The 16,440-nt window shown below is 53.0% G+C and overlaps 1 protein-coding gene across 1 annotated transcript; it reads left to right on the top strand.

Annotated features, from left to right (window-relative positions):
- The first annotated feature begins 3,897 nt into the window (after window positions 1-3,897).
- LOC140645826 (olfactory receptor 14J1-like) lies at window positions 3,898-15,771 on the top strand. The gene is made up of 4 exons (XM_072849292.1): window positions 3,898-3,957; window positions 6,733-6,845; window positions 14,817-15,309; window positions 15,526-15,771. The coding sequence occupies exons 1-4, from the start codon at window positions 3,898-3,900 to the stop codon at window positions 15,769-15,771; spliced, it is 912 nt and encodes a 303-aa protein (XP_072705393.1).
- The last annotated feature ends 669 nt before the right edge of the window (window positions 15,772-16,440 follow it).

Genomic DNA, 16,440 nt, shown 5'->3' with positions numbered 1-16,440 from the left:
GAACATGATGGCTCACATGAAGAGGGAGGAAGCCAGCCTCATTGCTCTGCAGCTGGCGGAGAAGCTCCTGCCCCTCTTTGATGATGTAAGGCTGCCGTAGGAGCCTGAGCCCTACAGATGGGCACTCTGCAAGACCCAGCCCTCTGGGCATTGCTCGGGCAGGGCTCCCCTCCTCACTCCTCTCCCATGGCCTTTCAGGGCTCTGGGGCCGTTCAGCCGCAGCTGCAGATCTGGCCCACAGCCCCTGTGTTCAGGATGCAACCCCAGAGCATCTCCCCTCACATCAGCCACGCTAACGCCCTTGCTCACCATGAGCAGGGAGTGGCTGTTGCTGAAGTCTCCCTGTCCTCCTCCCTACCAGGAGTCCAGCCAGGTGCGGGAGCTCTCCATCAGCCTCTTCAAAGATGTGATGAAGACTGTGGTGGAGAGAAGCAAGAAAAAGATGAAGAAGAAAGTGCAGAGGGTCCTGCTCCCGCTGTTCATCCGTATGAACGACCAGAACAAGAGCGTGGCCAAGGTGCAATGACGAGTGACCGGTGTCGCGGGGAAGGGCGTGCTGACACCATGGGGGTGGCCCGGGCATAAGGGACAAGGGCTGCTGGACGTCAGAGTCTGGGAATGTGTGTCACCTCAGGGTCCCACTGCTCCCCTCTTCCCTGCCCTGGTCCCACCACTGCCTTCCTCCTTCCCCCCTGCTCCATTCCCCCCTGGAGAATGTTGGGAAGGGAGATGCAGCCAGTGCTGGACTGGCCTTGCATCCCGGGATCACAGCTCTGCCCACCCAGAGCCTGGGTGTGAAGGAGCTGGCCCAGTTCAGAGTCTGTGCCCCGCTGCCTCTTCCCATAAGGGGCTGGGAACGGCTCGGAGCCTGGCCGAGAGGAGGAGGATGCCAGGTCTCCTTCCCTGGGCTGTGGTGCCATCTCCCAACCTCTGCTTCTCTGCAGGCCTCTGGGGACACCCTGCTCGCCTGTGCAGAGTTCCTGCAGTGGAGGAAGCTCAGCTACCTGGCCAAGACGAGACAGACAGAGCTGATTGGAGAGTGCTTGGTGAGGACAACCCCCAAGCCCCAGGGCCGGGCTGGACCAGGGCTGCCCCACGTTCCCGTGGGGAGGGCTGTGTGGCTGTCCCTGGCCTGCCCTGCTCCAGCCCGCAGCCCAGAGCCTGGAGCTGCATCCTCCTTCCCTGCCCTCAAGCACGGAGCCCCCAAGGGCTCTTCTCCAGGCCCCTCTCCCCTCCCTGCCCCCAGGGTGCTAAACAAGGTCATGGCACATGTGAGCCCTGGCAGTGGGACAGCGGGGTCTCAGCACAGCCAGGCCCCCTGTGCCTGCGGCTCTCTCTGAACCTCAGCCCCACAGGGCTCCGGGATGGGAGGGAAGGAGGGCACTGGTAGGAGGGACTGTTCTGGGTGGCTGGGGAGGGCCTGTACCAGCCTTGTGCCCTTGTGCTCTCTCCAGGTACTGCACGACAGGAGCAGGGTGGAAGAATATGTGTGTCAGAGCCTGCCGTACCTGAAGGATGCTCAGGCCAGCTTGCGAGAGGCGGCCATCAGGTTCATCGGTGAGCCACAGCCCCTGGGGTCCCTCTTCTGGCAGCCTGGCCCCAGTCCCCACCGCTGCACTGGCAGCAAGGGGCAGCCCTGTGGCTTCCCTGGGGTCAGCCCCACTGAGGGGGGGGCGGGTGTGCGGCCGCGCTGGCAGGCCCAGGGGCCGTGCTGCTGGGAGCGTGCTGGGGAGCAGGAGGTCTGACGGGAGCTCTGTGCCTAGGGCTGGCCGCACGGCACCTGAGGAACCTAAGGAGGGAGAAGCTGTGGGATATCTGCAACGGTGAGTAGGGGCAGTGCTGTGCTGGCCGGGGCTGGTGGGGCAGGGCACAGAGGCTGGGCAGGGTGCTGCCATGCCTGGCCCTGCTCCAGGAAGAGCCTTCAGGGGCCGGGGAACATGTCAGGGGCACACGGGGCATTCCTGAGCAGCAGCTTCCAGCTGGTCTGTTTGTCTCGCCTGCTCCTCCTGGCCAGGGACAGAGATGGGTGGGGCTGGCATGGTCTGGAGGGGACTCCCGGGGTCTCCGCAGGCCTCTGCAGGCAGTGGGGGTTCACGGCTGCTTTGCTTCCTTCTGTTGCAGCCATCCTGCCCTTGGGGAAAGACCCCGAACTCTCCATCAGCTCCCTGGCAGCTAAGGCCATCTACGTCCTGACATCTCGGGACCTAACATCAAGATGGAGCCTGCGGTGCCTGTGCTGCTGGCTCTGCTGAGCCTTGGGGAAGTGAAATCGTACCCCTGCAAAAGGGCCGTATTCAAATGATTTTTGTTTTTAAATAAAGCTGAAACAAAAAAGCGCTGTCCCGTGGTGTCCTTCCCATGGGGACCACCCTGCGTGTGCTGAGCAGACAGTGTCATTCCCGGCCTCTGCCGCTGCCTGCAGGACAGCACAGCCGGACCCAGGGTGTCCTTGCACCACAGGCCCAGCTGCCCCGCCAGACCACAGCCCCGGAGGGAGGAGGAGAGAAGCTTTAGCCCAGCCTGCCCCTCCGGAAACACCTCGGGGCACGAAAAGGCACCCGCGCTCTGCCAAGCGGGCGAGTCGTCATTTGTCCCGGCATCAAAGTCCTAGCCCAGCCTTTCAGTGCCCAAAGCTCCTGTTTTGGGGCCAAAATCATCATTTTTGGGGTCCTAGCTTTGCTATTCTGACCCAGAGCCTTTCCTTAGGGCCCACCGTTTCATTGGAGGGTCTGAACCCTACAGGCGGAGCTGGTCGCCTGGCAACGTCCGCCCAGAAGCCTATGGGGAGTCAGTGGACCCAGGACAGCCAATTGCCTTTGAGGGGGTGGGGCAAGGCATGTGATTGACTGTAACAAGGCAGCCAATCAGAGGAAGGCTCATCTAAGGGGAGGGCAGGCTCAAACCAGGGAAGAGTCACAGCCCAGGCAGCCAATCGGATGTCATGAGCTCAGGTGCAGGGCGGGCACAGCAGCACAGCAGCCTGACCACCTGGGGGCCAATCAGAGGCAGCATCACCTCAGGGGAGGAGACTGACAGCCCTCCCGACCTATTCCGGCAAAGACCGATGGGAGAAGGCGGTGGGCTCTGCCGCGGCCAGGCTGAGCTTCAACATGGCGCACGTGGGGCCTGCCCCAAGGCTGAGCACCCCTGGCCCAGGCCCGAGGACCCTCTTCCCCCCTTCCACCCCTCCCCCCTCTCTCCTCTCTCTCCCCTCCCCCCCCGCCCCAGCCGTCCTCATGTTCCTGAACCCCCCATCTGCATAGGAACTGCTGCCTCACACAGAGTCAGTATCCCGTGGCCGTGCCACTAGACGGCAGCCATGGGCCACAGGGCTTCTTGCCACCATTGCTGCTGGAACCCATCTGGCGGTGATGAGGATGTGATGGTGAGGGCACTGGGATGGTGGTGGGGTGTATGAGGATGGGTGGGGGCTGATGCTTGCCATGGGGCTACCCGCCATCACCTCACCCACATCCCCTCCCCGCAGCCCAAGGGCCCTGCAGCAGCCTGCAGGGTGGTGAGGAGGGGGAGGACGTGGCCGCCATGCAGCGTCTCCTCCTTAAGATAGTGGGTTGAGTAGGGGGGGATGGTGGGGCTGGGGTCTTTCCCTGAAAGCAGGGGAGGTTCCTTTCTTCTCAGTTCCTTTCTCCTTTAATTGCGTGCCTACACTGTTCCTTTTTTCCAATTTTTGTTTCTCCCTGCTTGCCCCAAGCTCCATTCTCCATTAAAGGTGATGATTTGGCTTTCTGGACAGATCACAGGGTAGGTCGATACAGGCTATGAGTATAGACTGGTCTGTCCCTTCAGAGCTGCAGGCTACAGACTGGATAGACAGGGGCTACAAGTAGAGTTACTATTACTACAAGTAAGCAGCAGGTCCTCTTAGGAGAAGCCGATATGGAGTCTTTCAAAAGGGTGTTTGTAACTGCTGTGAACTGGGGCCTTGTGACAGTGACGGTAAGGTCATCAGCCTGCAGCTCTGCAGCAGGTAAAACTACCACTGAAAGAGTTTTGATGGCAGATGCTGCTGTGTGTCTTTCATTTTGAGTACTCATTTCATGGAGCTAGAATTATTTCTTTGCAATTAAGTGATGGGGATATTCCTGCACTGGTCTTCTTTTTCTGGAGCCCCTCCTGCCATCCTTTGTCATCCAGAGCTTTCCCCTCTGTTCCTGAGAGGAGCGATGGCTCGAATGGGGAACAAATCCTGTGAGTAATGGCTTCACCAGCTGCTTGGATTTTGTGAATGCCCAAAGGCAACGGACATGGCTGGTGCTCCATCCCTGAATGTTGATGTGCTGGCAACCTAGAGTGACTTCTGGGGTGTTTCCTGATAGCACCCAGAATTACTCAGGTGTTTTCTGTTTGACACAGACCTGAAAAATGCCTTAAAAATGTCTGGTGGGAACACAAGAGAGCTTGGTGGTGGGTGGGAAGTGGAAGGGACTGTGTCCTTCTGGGGAGGCCATGGCAGCGGACTCCCTGTAGGTGCTGGCTTTAAGCTGGCCAAGCACGCATTATCCTCTCTGCACCCTTGACATCCTCTCATCCCTCTTCCTTTTGCCCTCCCTCAATACCCGTCTGAGTCCTGGGCTGGTGGGTTGTATTGTATTCATTACGGGTGACCCTGCGCACCATCGGTAGCTGAACTGTGCGGTGCCACAGAGAGGTAGCTCTTGATGGCCCCGGGAATCCCTGGGCAATGAGGGAAATGTTGGAAGTTGTTTCTCCCTCCTGGTGGGAGCACGCACCGGGGCTTTGTTGTCCGAGAAGCCAGTGGGGAGTGCTCCTGGCTGGACGCAGCTCCCTTGGCAGATGCTTGTGCTCCTCTCTCAGCCCCCAGCTCTGATTCCTGCCTTTCCCCCCAGCCAGGCTGTGCTGCCGGCTCTTGGTAAATGGGGTGCAGAGGGTGGATGGTTTTCCCACAGCCAGGAAGTTCCCGTCAATCCCTCAGGGATGTTTTCTTCAGTTACAGGTTTTAAAAGAACCCAGGGAAGAAGTTTTCCAAGGAAATTTGACCCAGGAAAGTGCAGGGTTGAGCTCTGATTGCTCGCTGCATGGATTGTGCCTGTCCTCAGCCAGGCACACAGTAGCTTTTGGATGAGGAATGGGGCTATTCCAGGCTGAAGTGAGCAATCAGGATCCCAGGTCTGTTTTGTTTAAGGCAATCAGGTGGAAATGTGCATTTGGAGCCTTCTTGGTCACTTCCCCTTTTGATTTCAGTGCTGTCCTCTAGTCGAACGTTGCAGTGATTTTGCTGAGGCATAAAAAGTAAATTGGGAAAGCAGATCTTCCTCACCCACACACGCAGCTTCCCTTCTGCTCAAGGTGAACAAACAGAATCTCTGAGGGTGTGTTGTTTTGTTAAAATGTGTATCAGATATCCAGCATCAGGGGAGTTGCGTACAGCAAATGCCTGCAGGTGCCTGGGGCTTGACCAGCGTCACCTGGAAGGGGAAAAGGAGGAAAAGGTGACCATGGGGCCTTGTTCTCAGTTGGTCTGGGTCCCCGTTGCCCTGCATGCCCCCTGAGCCAAGCGCTGATTGTGGCCAGTCACTCTGCGTCTCTCTGTGTCCCCTTTTGGTCAGGGCTGGGTGTGGGTGCAGTGGAGGTTCAGCGTCCTGAGCGAGCAGACTTGTCTTCAGCCATGGCCGTCTGTCCGAACGAGGGTGCTGATGTGCACTGGCCATTCCTCATTGCGCACTACTGGTGTGTGCCGTGCAGCTTTCAGCTCGCTGCAGCTATGCCCGTGACACGCTTATTGGAAAGCTCATGTATTAGCAGAGCATTCGAAATGTCCTGGTGCTGTTAGTCATTGGCTTTTTGTTCTCTCTTGGTGGAGGAATGTGAAGAAAAGAGCAAAATAGTTTATGAATAGCTAAAACACACGCCTCAGGGTTTATGAGAAGACTAAAACAAATGACCAGACCCATCCTCTGTGCCCAAAGTGTTGCCATGTTAAGCTCTGGATCTTGTAAAGATCCCCAGAAGCGCCTCAGCTTATTAGGGAAGGAAAAAGTAATATATCCTCGTTCTCATTGGATGAGGGACTTACCAAGTGTTCTTGGACACAAGGACCTCTTGTGCCACTGACAGTCATACTGGCTGACCCTGTGTTGTCTTGTCCTCCTGCAGGGTGGTGTGTGTTTCTGTAATGACAGGATCTTTGGAGGTTCTCAGGAGTAATTACAGAATAATAGTATGATTATTACTGCAGTAGTCTGAGGATTTGAGGGAAACAAAGATTTGGGGAGGAAAGGATACGTTTAATTACCAGTTAGAGTCTTTACAAGCAGCCTTCGTGGGTTACTGACAAGATGATCATGGAGGTGGTGGCTGATATTGTGAAATGGAAATTCTTTTGTTATGGAGCTGAAGCCCAAATCGCCCTCTAACAGTCTTAGTCAGACTACTGAATCTGGAAGTATGCGGTTTCTTTTCCCAAAACAGGAGATAATTCAGTTGGAGGGAGAGCCGGTTTGGAAGTGGTAGTAGTTTGGGGACAGAGGCCAGTTGGGGCCTGGGGCCCTCGGGAGTTGGGGCTGTTTTTGCCCCGTGCCCTTGGCCTGGCGCTCACAGCTGGGAATGGGCTTTCCAAAATGCTGCTGGAAGGATCCAGATGTGGCCAGCCCTGGCACGGCGTCAGGGTCTGCTGCCAAGCTGCCTTGAAATCAGCTCTTCGCAGCAGGACGTTGCCCAGGAGTAACTTTGAGTGTTGCTGTTGTCCTTCAGGAAGCATGGCACACAGCAAGCACAGCAGAGCTGCGCCTGTGCCAGAAGACTTTAATGAGAGCCGGGACTGATGGTGACGGTTCCCAGCAGGTGTCCAGCTCAGGAAGATGCAGGTAAGATGGCAGAGAGGGGACACGGACAGGCTGTGACTTCTCTTGCAGGAACAAGATTTAACGGCAGAAGGGAGGCAGGACAAGTGGGCCCATGATGTCAAAAAGTGCATTAGGAGTGGGCACAGTGAGTATGAGAGCAGAGGGAGCAGAGAAGGAGATGCAGTTGACGTGGCTGGGACAATGCTTCCGAGGTAGCAAGAGCCACACAAGCAGAGAGACAGGCAGAGGCATTGGGAGGTGGTGGAGTGGGTGAGAAAGGTGCCTGGGAGAGAGGAGAGCAGGGGGAGATGGGAGACAGAGATGGAGACGGAGGGGAAAAAGGCGTGGTGTTGGGAGTGAGGACGCTGCTGCTGTGCAGGTGGTTGTGAGGTCAGAGGTGTGTGAGGAGCTGATAGGGCATGAGTAGGCCCCTGGCTCGAGGAGGTTCTTGTGATGTCACTGGTGTCTGAGGAGCTGATAGGGCAGGAGCAGGCAGGTGTGAGCAGCCATAAGGCGACTGGTTAGAAGGGGAAATGACTGAGCAGAACGTTCCTGCGCGCCCGGGAGCTGTGCGCCTGGCGACCGGAAGCATCCTTGAAACGTGCAGGTGGCCGCTTTGCAGCACAGCGAGGTAACAAGAATCCAGACACCTCCAGGTCATCTCTGAAGTGAGGCTCTGTCTGTTACAGTATTGTTCCCCATTTGGGCTCACTTCTGGAGTCGGTTTGGTTTATCCGCCCAGCTGTGGAACGGCTGGGTCCCCTCAGGATCGGTTTCTCCTCCCCCCTGGGATGCTTTGGCCCTTTCTGAAATCTGTCTCCTTCACTTTATACCAGTATTATAGCTCCATATAGGCAGTCTCTCATCAGTAGACCTGCTGCTGTTTTGAGAAGTTCCCTCGCTAATGATAAGTGTGTCGTAACCTGCAATAGTATACACCTACTTGTTTGTAGCTGTTCTATCGACTCTTGCTGAAAGACTGGTTGTTGCTATAGGATTGATGGCTGCTCTTCTTGACTGCTGCCATGCTATTGATTGATCCTCTCTCATGGATTGCTGATAGAAATGGGAAGCAGGTCCATGGCCTGTAGCTCCCCTGGGCTCCTCCCAGGCATCTCCAAAGTGTTCTGTCCTGCTGTGGAGGGAGCTGAAGTCCTGGGTAGCAGCCCCAGACTCCACCAGGGGAGATACCCAAAGAGTTTGGTGTATGTTAGCGGCAGGTCCATGCCCCATAGCTCTGTGGAAGTCCTCCCAGGAATTTTGTGGATTCTTTTGGTTTCCTGTGGAGGCAAGTGCATTCCCAGGTAGCAGCTCCACAATATTCTCAGGTAGCTACCCAAGGAGCATTGTGTATGTTGGGGGCAGATCCATTCCTCTTTTTGCATCAGGACTTCTCCCATACATCTGCTGGAGCATTTTCATTTTCTTTACAGACAGCTAAAGTCCCAGGTAGCAGCACCACCATTTTCCTAGTTAGTTAGTTGAAGAGTTTCCTGTGTGTTGGAGGCAGGTCCACACCCGGTAGCTCCTTAGGAATCCTCCGAGGAATCTGCAGAATGTTTTGGCCTCCCAGCTGTAGACAGCTGAATCTCGCAGGGATCCATCCCAGAGTTTTCCAAGGTGGCTACCCAAGGTGTTTTGTGTATGCTGCAGTCAGGTCCATGCCCAGTAGCTCTCTGGGGCTCCTCCAAGACATCTCCAGGAGCATAGGGGTTTTATCTTCAGACAGGTGAATTCCCTGTAGGCAGCCCCAGATGATTCTAGAGTCGCTACCCAACAAGCATTGTGTATGCTCCTTTGGACTCCTCCCAGGTAGCTGTGGAATGTTTTGCCCTGCCCTGGAGACAGTGGAATTTCAAAGGTAGCAGCCCCAGACTCCTCCAAGGAATCCACCCAAGGAGTTTTACCAATGTTGGAGGCAGGCCCATGCTCTGTACCTTTCTGGGTCTCCTCCAAGGCAGCTTGGGAGTGTTTTGATGTTCCCTGCAAATGGCTGAATTTCCTGGCTGGCAGCCACAGACTCTTCCTTGATAGTTACGTGAAAAGTTTTCTTCCTGTAGGACTCAGGTGCATGCCCGGTAGGTCCACGGGACACCTCCCAGGCATCTGCTAGAGTGTTTTGGCCTTTTCAGGAGATGGAGGAATTCCCAGGTAGCAGCCCCTGTCTCCTCTAAGGTTGCTAGCCAAGGCGTTTTGTCGATGTTGGAAGCAGGTCCATGCTCTGTACCTTGCTGTTCATCCTCCAGGGCAGCTTGGGAGTGTTTTGCCCTTCCCTGGAGACAGTCGATGTCCTGGATAGAAAGTGCATTTGACTCCTAGGTAGTTACCTGAAGAATATTCTTCATGTTGGAGGCCGGTCCATGCCTGGTAGCTCCCTGGGACTCGTCTCAGGCATTCCCAGGAACATACTGATTTCCCTGGACATGCATGAATTCCCAGGTAGCAGCCCCAGACTTCTCTAAGGTAGCTACCCGAAGCGTTTTGTAACATGCTGGAGGCAGGTCCAAGGCCAGTGGCTCCCCAGGATTCCTCCTAGGCAGCTCTGGGAGTGTTTTGGCCTCCCCTGCAGACAGCTGAATTTCACAGGTAGCAGCCCCAGACTCCTCCAAGGAATCCACCCAAGGAGTTTTATCAATGCTGGCGGATGGTCCATGCCATGTAGATTTCTGGAACTCCTCCCAGGCAGCTTAGGAGCTTTTTGGCCTTCCTTGGATATAGCTGAAGTCTCCAGTAGGAGCCCCAGAGTCCTCCTCGTTAGTTACATGAAGAGCTTTCTCATGTTGAAGGCAGGTCAAGGCCCGATACCTCTCTGGGACTTCTCTCAGGCATCTCCAAGAGTGTTTTGGCTTCATCTGGAGACAGCTGAAGTCATGGGTAGCAGCCCCAAACTCCTCCTCCGTAGGTAGTTATTTGTATCCATGTTAGAGGCAGCTGCATGAATGGCAGCTCCCCAGGAGTCCTCCTAGGCATCACGAAGAGTGTATTCACTCCTTCTGGAGACGTCTGACATCTTGGGTAGTAGCCCAATAATCCTCCCAGGTAAGTTGTTGAAGAGTTTTCTTCATGTGGAAGGCAGGTCCATGTCTGGTAGCTCCCCGAGGCTCCTCCCAGGTATCTCCAGGAGTGTGTTGGCCTGTGCTGGAGTGTCGTGAAAGCGTGGAATGCACCTTACTGCAAAGAGAGAAGCAGCAATATGTTGTATTGAGGTAGAAGAATAGTTTGAACAGGGTTCAATAAATTGGATGGAATTTAACAAAGTTTAACAGTGGTTTACACAGTGCAATAAATTTGGTGGCAAGGTTTACTATATTAATGACTGCATGGAAGAAACATACACAGGAAAAACGAGCAAGAATCGAGTTAGAATGATTCACACAGAGACCGGAGATAAAAGTGGTAGAAGGACCGTCCCGGTGAGTCATGAGGTTCAGAGTTCACCCCCTTGCTTTCTAAACTCCTGATGGAGCTTAGGTGCAGCCAGGTCCAATCTTAGTCTCAGACTTGGACAACGGTTTATGTCTAATGGAATTACCTTACAAAGTTTATAGTCATTAACATTTAATAGCTCCCTGCTTTAGTAATGTTTCATGAGTATTAATTCAGCATGCTGTCAGTCACTTAGCAAAGATCTGCTGTTGGTAAAAGGTCTCTCTCAAGGTCTCAAGGTCTCGAGGAGCAAACTTGAGAGGTGTCCCAGCTCAAGGGGAGATCACAGCCATGCAGCCACGCTACCTAGCAGGGAGAGCTCAGAGAAGGCTCACTGAGGCTGTCACATTTATGGAATAAAGTGGTTGGCTCGTAGTCAAATTACATGCGATGGGAAAGGTATGCATGAGAGTCCTTGTACCCACAACTTGCTTTGTTCCTTGATAAATGAGTCTTGGAAAAGCCACCCGCTATTCATGTGTTAATCACATGATCGGTGTTCCAAGCTCACAGGCATCGATGCTCGCTGTGTCACTCTGCTCCTTTGTGGGTTTTCAGAGAACAGATTGGAACTAGAGGAGTTCTTGGCCCGGCTACGGCTCAGGCCTTCACCTCCTTTGGAGCCTGAACCAAACTACTGCTAGTTTAGTTAAGTGGTTGAGTGCATTCATCACAGGGCTAATGGTTTTAAACTGGTGGAGGGTAGATTTAGATTAGCTATTAGGAAGAAATTATTTACTGTGAGGGTGGTGAGACACTGGAAGGGGATGCCCAGAGTAGTCGTGGATGCCCCCTCACTGGAATTGTTGAAGGCCAGGTTGGATGTGGCTTTGAGCAGCCTGATCTAGTGGAAGGTATCCCTGCCCATGGCAGGGGAGATGGCACTAGATGATATTTAAGGTCCCTTCCAACCCCAACCATTTTATGATTCTATGATTGTGTGAAATGGAGGCCGTAGGGGATATCAAGATGAGGTCTTGCTCTGACAGGGGCAGACCTGGCAGGAAGATGCCAATCGAATTTCCCAATTATAGTCATGCTTATGTCCTCTCTCTATTGCAGAACTGCTCTAAGAAAATGCCTGAACCCCAGAGGAGGCTGCAAAATCAGCTCTAAAGAGAGATCACGCTTTCTCCAGGCACTCTGATTTGAAAATTGGAGAAGGGGCTTCTTCCTCTCCGGCACCATCATATGCCCGTTCCTTCCTCAGTCAGTGGGGGGCCGGCAGCAAGCAGGCAGGTTCTGTGGGACCACAGAGTCTGCCTCGTAGGACTAAGGTAACTCTGGGGAGGTGGGTCAGGACACCAGATGGACAGTGGATTTCCTTCGGGGGTCTTGGCATTGCTTTCTTTTCCCTCACAGACTGCAGCTTTCTTCATGGTTGCCACACTGCTCCCTCTCAAAGCATCCCACCTACATCCATCCCATTTGTCTGCCTTTGGCCCTCCTGGTTTTGCAGCCCTCCAGGAGAGCCTTTGGGAGGCCCCTAGCTGTCCCCTCCCACAGCTTCTGGGGTTTCCCCACTGTTCTGGCCCTTTCAGGAGGACCTTTCCACAGCTTCTTTTGTCCTGGTTTCATCTGGGATAGAGTTAATTTTCTTCCTAGTAGCTGGCATAGTGCTGCGTTTTGGATTTAGGATGAGAATAATGTTGATAGCACACTGATGTTTTAGTTGTGGCTAAGTAATGTTTATACCAGTTGAGGACTTTTCAGCTTCCCCTGCTCTGCCAGGTGCACAAGAAGCTGGGAGGGGGCACAGCCAAGAGAGTTGATCCAAACTGGCCAAAGGGCTATTCCATAACATGCGATGTCATGCTCAGTATATAAACTGGGGGAGTTGGCTGGGGGACAGCGATTGCTCCTCAGGGACTAGCTGGGCGTCAGTCGGTGGGTGGTGAGCAGTTGTATCAGTTGTTTTCCCCCGGGTTTTGTTCCTCTCTCGCTCTCTTGTTTTCCTTCTCATTACAATTTATTATTACTATTATTTTTTATTGCCAATTATTAAACTGTTCTTATGTCAACCCACAGTTTTCTTACTTTTGCTCTTCCGATTCTCTCCCCCACCCCACCGCGGGGGCAGGCTGAGCGAGCGGCTGTGTGGTACTTAATTGCCGACTGTGGCTAATCCACAGCACGGGCTCCTGTTCAGCTTGGTGTCCCAGGTCCTTCTCTGCACTTTCCCTCTAGCCAGGCAGCCCCAACATATCCTGGGGCATGGTACCAGAGCAGGACTTTGCACTTCCCTTTGATGAACTTGAGGTTCCTTTCAGCCCATTTCTCCAGCCTGTCCAGGTCCCTCCAAACAGCAGCACACCAGTCATTCCTCCCAGTTCTGTATCATCATCAGACTGGCTGAGACTGCACTCTGCCCCATCATCCAGATCATTAATGAAGGTGTTGAAGAGAGCTGGACTCACTGTTGACCCCTGGGGTATACCGCTGTTTACTGGGCTCCGGCTGAACTTCATACCACAGTCACAACCCCTTGATCCCAGCAGTTCAGCCAGTCTTCAATCCACCTCACTGTGTACTTCTCTAGTCTATACTTCATCAGCTGGTCCAGCAGGATGAGGGCATCCGCATCTGAGGATACTGGAGAAACCTGATGTATTAATTCTGTATGTTACGGAAGGGGGTGGTGAACCTCTCAGTAACTTTAAAGCACTGGGCTAGCTTAACCAGCGTGCCTTGTCCTAAATCTGTGGCCCAGGTGCAACTATTTGTTCATGGACCCAGGTAGTGCCAACCTCTGCTGGAAAAAATGGAGGCACAGTTACCCCAAATCCTATAGGTGAGTGTGTTACATGGACTGGCCACATTCCCGGTATTGATCTGAGAATGACAGGAACCCAGAACTGGACTAAAATTGGCCTTCAGTGCCTCGGTGTATGAACCATAATCACAGCCCTCTCCCTTGTCCTTCATGGCACAAGGACGGGATCGAGCAGCGGCTCAGAGACCCTAATCCACAGGCAAGAACAAGGTTCACTCGAGTGGTGTGACCAGTGAGGTGGTGACAATCTTCTGTCACAAGGCCAATAAACCCTACGGCAAACCCTGACACTAACCCTCACCCTAACCTAATTCCAGCCCTAACCCTAATCCCAACCTAACCCTAATTGGTCTAGAAATACCAACACCTGTGTAACTACAACCTTAACATCGTATCAGGCTGAGATTCCCATGTAATGTCATGAAATAAACCAACACACCAAGAAATTTGGGTACAGAGGCAGCCAAAGTGGGGTGGCCAAACAAGCATCTTAGTATCACCTTGTCAAGGTTTTAGTTTTGATTTTCTAGTGAGAGCAGAGCACGAGGCAATTCCCTAGGATAATCCACTCTATTCACACTGTGCTTCTAAGATGAATGCATCGAGTAATGCCCATCTGCTTTTTTGGAAGCATGCATATGAATTATCAGGGCTCCTCCTGTGTTTCCAAGCACTGAAACCCCACAAAAAAGTGTTGAAGAAAACAGAGAAGAATATCTCTGTCATTTCCTAAGGGAAAGGGAAAGGGAAACAAAGGCACTGGGTACATCGGGCATCAGCTTCCTGTGGTATTGGGGAACTTCCGATGTGTTCCTTCATTTGAGTCTGATCTCTGGACTCTGTTGCAAGAGGCAGAGGCAAAAATCACCTTTTAGGAAGAAGCAGTGAAATATATCCCTTCTCATTTGTGTGTGTCTTCCTGGTTTTTGGGGGCTTCTGTCTGCATGTGAAAATCACAGAAGCCAGCCCTAGTACTCATGGCTAACACTTCCAGTTGAGCACCATGTTTAATGGCGCTTTCAAAGCCCTCCATTAAGATCTACAAACTTCTGCATCACAATGTGCCTGAGCTTTTTAGACTTTACCTTCATGAACAGATAATTGAGCCCTAGAACATTGACATAGGAGAGATGAAGCATTAGGCATCCCAGTCCCAAAGCACTTTTCTGGTCTTCTTTTGCCTGCTAGTTTCTGCGAGATTGGGAAATGACACCTCTAAAGCCTAGCAGCAGAGTGCAAAGGGAAAGAAGTGACTTAGTAATCCAAAGGGAGTTATTCTTCTCTGGGGCATGTGGGCATGATGGAAGGCAGCACTTGGGGCAGGTCTCACTACCGCTGGCTTTGTCAGTGTTAGTCCCATTATGTGTGTGACTGGTATGTGCATTGAGTCTTCAGAACTTCAGGAGCCAGTGATCCCAGAACACTCCCCAGATGTGAGAGGGGCAACAAGAACAAAATAAACAAAACAAAAGCCCTGCACCTTGCTTCTGCAATTGGATGAATTGGGAGGGACACTGCTGAAAAGCTCTTTGAAACCATGAGTAAATTGCCCCTGAGATCACTCCTGGTTCCAGTTTAGCTGTGGCTGCACAGCAGGACTGATTCCTCCACAGAAGAGTCCCCTGCTCCCCACTACACCCCAACCCAGCACACACCAGAGCTCAAGCCAGGGAGCTGCACGAAGGCCTTCCTGGAAAGATAGAAGCCACGTGAGCTGTTTCTCTGAGACATGGAATAGGTTTTACGCAGATAAGTCTCTCCTCACTTGTCACTGCTTTTTCCTCCTTGACCAGGCCCTTTGCACAGAGGCAGCAACCATCCAACAGCAGCTCCACCACCCAGTTCCTCCTCCTGGCCTTTGCAGACACACGGAAGGAGGTGCAGCTCTTGCACTTCTGGTTCTTCCTGGGCCTCTACCTGGCTGCCCTCCTGGGCAACGGCCTCATCATCACTGCTGTAGCCTGTGACGACCGCCTCCACACCCCCATGTACTTCTTCCTCCTCAGCCTCTCTGTTCTTGACCTGGGCTCCATCTCCACCACTGTTCCCAAATCCATGGCCAATTCCCTGTGGAACACCAGGGACATCTCCTATGCAGGATGTGTTGTACAGGTCTTTTTCTTCGTCTTCTTGACCACAGCAGAGTATTCTCTCCTCACAGTAATGGCATACGATCGTTACCTGGCCATCTGCAAACCTCTGCACTACGGGACCCTCCTGGGCAGCAGAGCTTGTGTCCACATGGCAGCCTGGCGCAATGGGTTTCTCAATGCTGTGCTGCACACGGTCAATACATTTTCACTACCACTCTGCCACGGCAATGGGCTGGACCAGTTCTTCTGTGAAATCCCCCAGATCCTCAAGCTCTCCTGCTCACGTTCCTACCCCAGGGAAGTTGGGATGCTTGTGGTTAGCGGTTTTCTTTATTTTGGATTCTTTGTATTCATTGTGCTGTCCTATGTGCAGATCTTCAGGGCCGTGCTGAGGATCCCCTCTGAGCAGGGACGGCACAAAGCCTTTTCCACGTGCCTCCCTCACCTCGCCGTGGTCTCCCTGTATGTCAGCACTGGCACATTTGCCTACCTGAAGCCCCCCTCCATCTCCTCTCCATCCCTGGATCTGGTGGTGGCAGTCCTGTATGCGGTGGTTCCTCCAGCAGTGAACCTCCTCATCTACAGCATGAGGAACCAGGACCTCAAGGATGCCCTGCGGAAACTATTTCAATACATCCTACTTCAGCATCAATAAAATGCCCATCATCTTCATAGCACTCCCAGGGTGTCTCAGGAAATGTCAAAACTTTGTGCTTTGGTTTGGTTTGTTTTTTTCTTTCTTTCTTACATTCTTCTGTTCTTTATAGCTTTGATGATATAATTTCCCTTTATGTAATACTATTATGGCCCTCCTGCCTTTTTTTTTTTTTTTTTTGACCCACAACATCTTATACATAAGGAGCCAGGCTTAATGTGATAAACAGAATAAAGAAACCAGCAGAAAATTATTTGCTTCAGCTCCCACCACTTGTATCTTTTGTGGACATGGACAACAGCTGGACCCAGGCTTTTCCATGCTGGTGTCTCCTCACTTCCCTCCTGTCCTGCTGTGCCCTTTCATTTGTGTAAGCCCTAAGGTCTCATGTAACTTGTGACAGTCCTGTTGCCTCCACAGTGGCATGCCTGTGGCTGCAGGAGGAGCAGGCCATGTGAACCACTGTGTCAGAGCTGGCCTCCCTGCCAGCACCACCGTCACCAAAGGGGCCCCTCAGGACAGGGCCAGACGACCGGGTGCCTCTTCCAAAGCTGGTGTCAGGAATACACCCAAGGAGCTGCTCCCAAAAAAGGCCTCTTGCTCTTCTGGAGTTTCCGACAGATTCAGGGGGACAAGCTAAGAGTCCCAGCATGATATGTTAGGGACCGA

This window comes from Ciconia boyciana, unplaced genomic scaffold (assembly GCF_034638445.1).
Source record: "Ciconia boyciana unplaced genomic scaffold, ASM3463844v1 HiC_scaffold_39, whole genome shotgun sequence".
NCBI classification, from domain to species: domain Eukaryota; kingdom Metazoa; phylum Chordata; class Aves; order Ciconiiformes; family Ciconiidae; genus Ciconia; species Ciconia boyciana.
The sequence above is the reverse complement of the archived record's forward strand: the minus strand, read 5'-3'. Positions and strand labels throughout refer to the sequence as shown.